Source organism: Drosophila novamexicana, unplaced genomic scaffold (genome assembly GCF_003285875.2).
Source record: "Drosophila novamexicana strain 15010-1031.04,08,12 unplaced genomic scaffold, DnovRS2.1 tig00001911-arrow-arrow-pilon, whole genome shotgun sequence".
NCBI classification, from domain to species: Eukaryota; Metazoa; Arthropoda; class Insecta; order Diptera; family Drosophilidae; genus Drosophila; species Drosophila novamexicana.
In genome coordinates, this window is record NW_020824906.1 from 155,307 (window position 1) to 158,268 (window position 2,962).

The 2,962-nt window shown below is 33.6% G+C and overlaps 1 protein-coding gene across 1 annotated transcript; it reads left to right on the forward strand.

Annotated features, from left to right (window-relative positions):
• The first annotated feature begins 819 nt into the window (after window positions 1–819).
• Window positions 820–2,366, forward strand: LOC115768664 (dolichyl-diphosphooligosaccharide--protein glycosyltransferase subunit 1). Its single transcript, XM_030713345.1, has 2 exons — window positions 820–1,440; window positions 1,494–2,366. The coding sequence occupies exons 1-2, from the start codon at window positions 879–881 to the stop codon at window positions 2,282–2,284; spliced, it is 1,353 nt and encodes a 450-aa protein (XP_030569205.1). The 5' UTR covers window positions 820–878; the 3' UTR covers window positions 2,285–2,366.
• The last annotated feature ends 596 nt before the right edge of the window (window positions 2,367–2,962 follow it).

Sequence of the window (2,962 nt, forward strand, 5' to 3'; positions counted from 1 at the left end):
TACAAACATTCATACGTTTGTGTTGTGTGGATGTGCGCACAAGTAGATCCAAAAACTTCAAATCTTGTCAAATTTGCATCTATAAATATTTAATATTTCTTTAAGCGTAAGCGTAAGCTATATTTGGACTGACGCAAAGGGGCAGCAGTTTCTGTATATGTCTTTTGATTGGTCACTTTTTTTATGTACAAACAGTTTGTTGACTGTAGTCGAGTGGATCTGCAGATGGCGTGCTAATGGAATGATTGTTAGTATTGAATTGTGCGGATTGTGATAGAGTACATGCTGCTGATGGTTGCTATGCATAGGTTGTATTTTTGTAAATATGTCACCGTATAATATATAAATGTCATAATATCGTTTTGCTTCGGCATAATACAATTGTGCATGAGCGAATACAAGTCTTTTCCACTATCGAAAGGTGGCGCTCAGTAGACTTGTGTTTTTCTCTTGTGCTATTCTGCTATGCATAAGCAGCAATATCTACTGAATATCGCACTTGTTTTTGGGAAGTATGTTTGAGTTACATATATGTTTCGTTTTCCTAAAAATTCAATTAGTGTGTAAATGGTTTCATGGGCGATTTAATGTTTTTACATAGCCGTCTTTATTTTTATAAAATGCTGAAAGACAGACTATATAATGCATATAAAATGCAATCAATAATCGTTAACTAGCCCTTTACACTGTTCCTTTTTCGACGCTGTGTGCGATGCTGACTTGACGCACATGGTTTGTGTAGATTAGTTTAAATCGGAACTAAATAAAATGAACAGCAGATCAATTGAACATTGTTATTTGGACCAACGAGCTGTGAGTGTATAAATGAACTAAATAATCTTGCACGCGTTCAGCATTACGTGTCAAAAATCGTAAAAATGAAGACGAATTGGATTTTCTATGTAGTGATGATTATATCTTTAATCTTAAATTTGACAATAGCTGACGTAATAAATAAAAACTTGGAAAGAACTTTAGATATTACTTCACAACTCGTAAAGACAACATACAAATTAACAGTCGAAGAGACATCCGGAAAACCTATAAAGGATTATGAGTTTATTGTAAGAGAGCCAAACTTATCTTACATTTCTGTCAAAGATGGATTTAATAAAAAAGTGGAAATGGAAGAGAATCATGAAGATGGAAGCAACTTGTTAAAATTTAATCTAACTTTTTCCGAATTTTCTTCTAAGCAAACATTACTCATAGAAACAGTTTCGACTAAAAATATACTAGCATATCCATCACATATCAAACAAAATGATAAACAATTAGTCAAATTTGTGGGTAGTCTTTACCTTTATTCCAAATACCAAACATATGCGCAAAAAACCAACGTTATACTCAGTTCGTCAAATATATTATCACATACTCAAGCTAAGCCGTTTTTAGTATCGTCGAATAAAATATTTTTGGGACCGTATGAAAACATCGAAAGTAAGTTTTCTATATTCGCTTAATTTTAATGACTAATTTTTAATATTTATTAGGATTAGCAGATGAGGAGTTGGTTATTCACTATGAAAATCAATCGCCATTTTTGACAGTAAACACATTGGGTCGTACTATTGAAGTATCACATTGGGGTAATATTGCCGTTAAGGAGTCAATTCATATGACACACACCGGTGCTAAACTTAAAGGATCTTTTTCGCGATATGATTTTCAAAAGGATGGTCGTTCTGGACAATCAGCTGTTAAATCATATAAAACATATTTACCGGCATCCGCATTTGGTGTATACTATCGTGATACCAATGGTAACATTTCTACATCAAATATGAATTTATTACGGGACTCGGTTGAACTAGAATTACGGCCTAGATTTCCATTATTTGGGGGATGGAAAACACAATACATTCTTGGCTACAATGTACCGTCTTATGAGTATTTATTCAGCTCTGGCAACGAATATTTGCTAAAAATGCATCTTATTGACCATATTCACGACAATATGTCAATCGATGAAGCCGTTGTAACTATTATATTACCAGAAGGTTCATCAAATATTGAACTTGTAACACCATATAGCATAAAACGGCGTCAAAACGACTTGATTCATACCTATTTGGATACTGTGGGACGTCCTGTCGTTTCTTTCTCGCAACAAAATTTAGTGGAAAGTCACATTTCACAGTTCACTCTTAAATACAGATTTTCAAAGATATCACTGCTACAAGAACCATTTTTAGTTATTTTGTTTATTTACATTATATTTCTCTTTACTATTGCTCTGCTTCGGCTAGACTTTTCTCTTACATCTCATTTCCATAAAGATTAAAAATAATTCTTTATAAGACATTAATATCAAATATGTTCTTTTATTTACGAAAATCAAATAAAAAGCAAAACATTTACATTAACTTGTTTGTTTACTATACCCTTGTAGTTTACCATCGTTTGTCATAAAATGTGTAACTTATAAACTAGTGTCTGAGCTTAAAAGTTGTCATAAAACTTTGTTGAGGTCTTCTGTTGCAGGCAGAAAATATCATAAGATAACTGTCTTCAGTGTATTAAATATTCATTGTACCGTTGATATTACTTTCTCGTTTATTCTTATGGTAATCTAAATCCTACTGTTATTTGGTTTTGATTTTTATACCCTGAACCCATTGAAAAGGGGTAAATAGGGTATTATGTATTTGTGCATTTGTATGTAACAGGCAGAAGGAAGTTTGCCAGGGATCATGCAAATTGGACATCCCAACAATGGAGGAATATTCTATGGTCAGATGAGTCATAGGTGGCTATGATTGGTGGAAAGAGATCTGGATCATACGTTAGACGTCCAAGGAACACAGAATACAAACCCCAGTACACCTTTTAACCCATTAAGCATGGAGGGTGTAGTGTAATGGTATGGGCCTGCTTTTCCTACTATGGAGTAGGTCCAATACATTGGAGAAAACCATGGATCAGCACGTGTGTGAGAATATCATGAAGACAGTTATGCTAC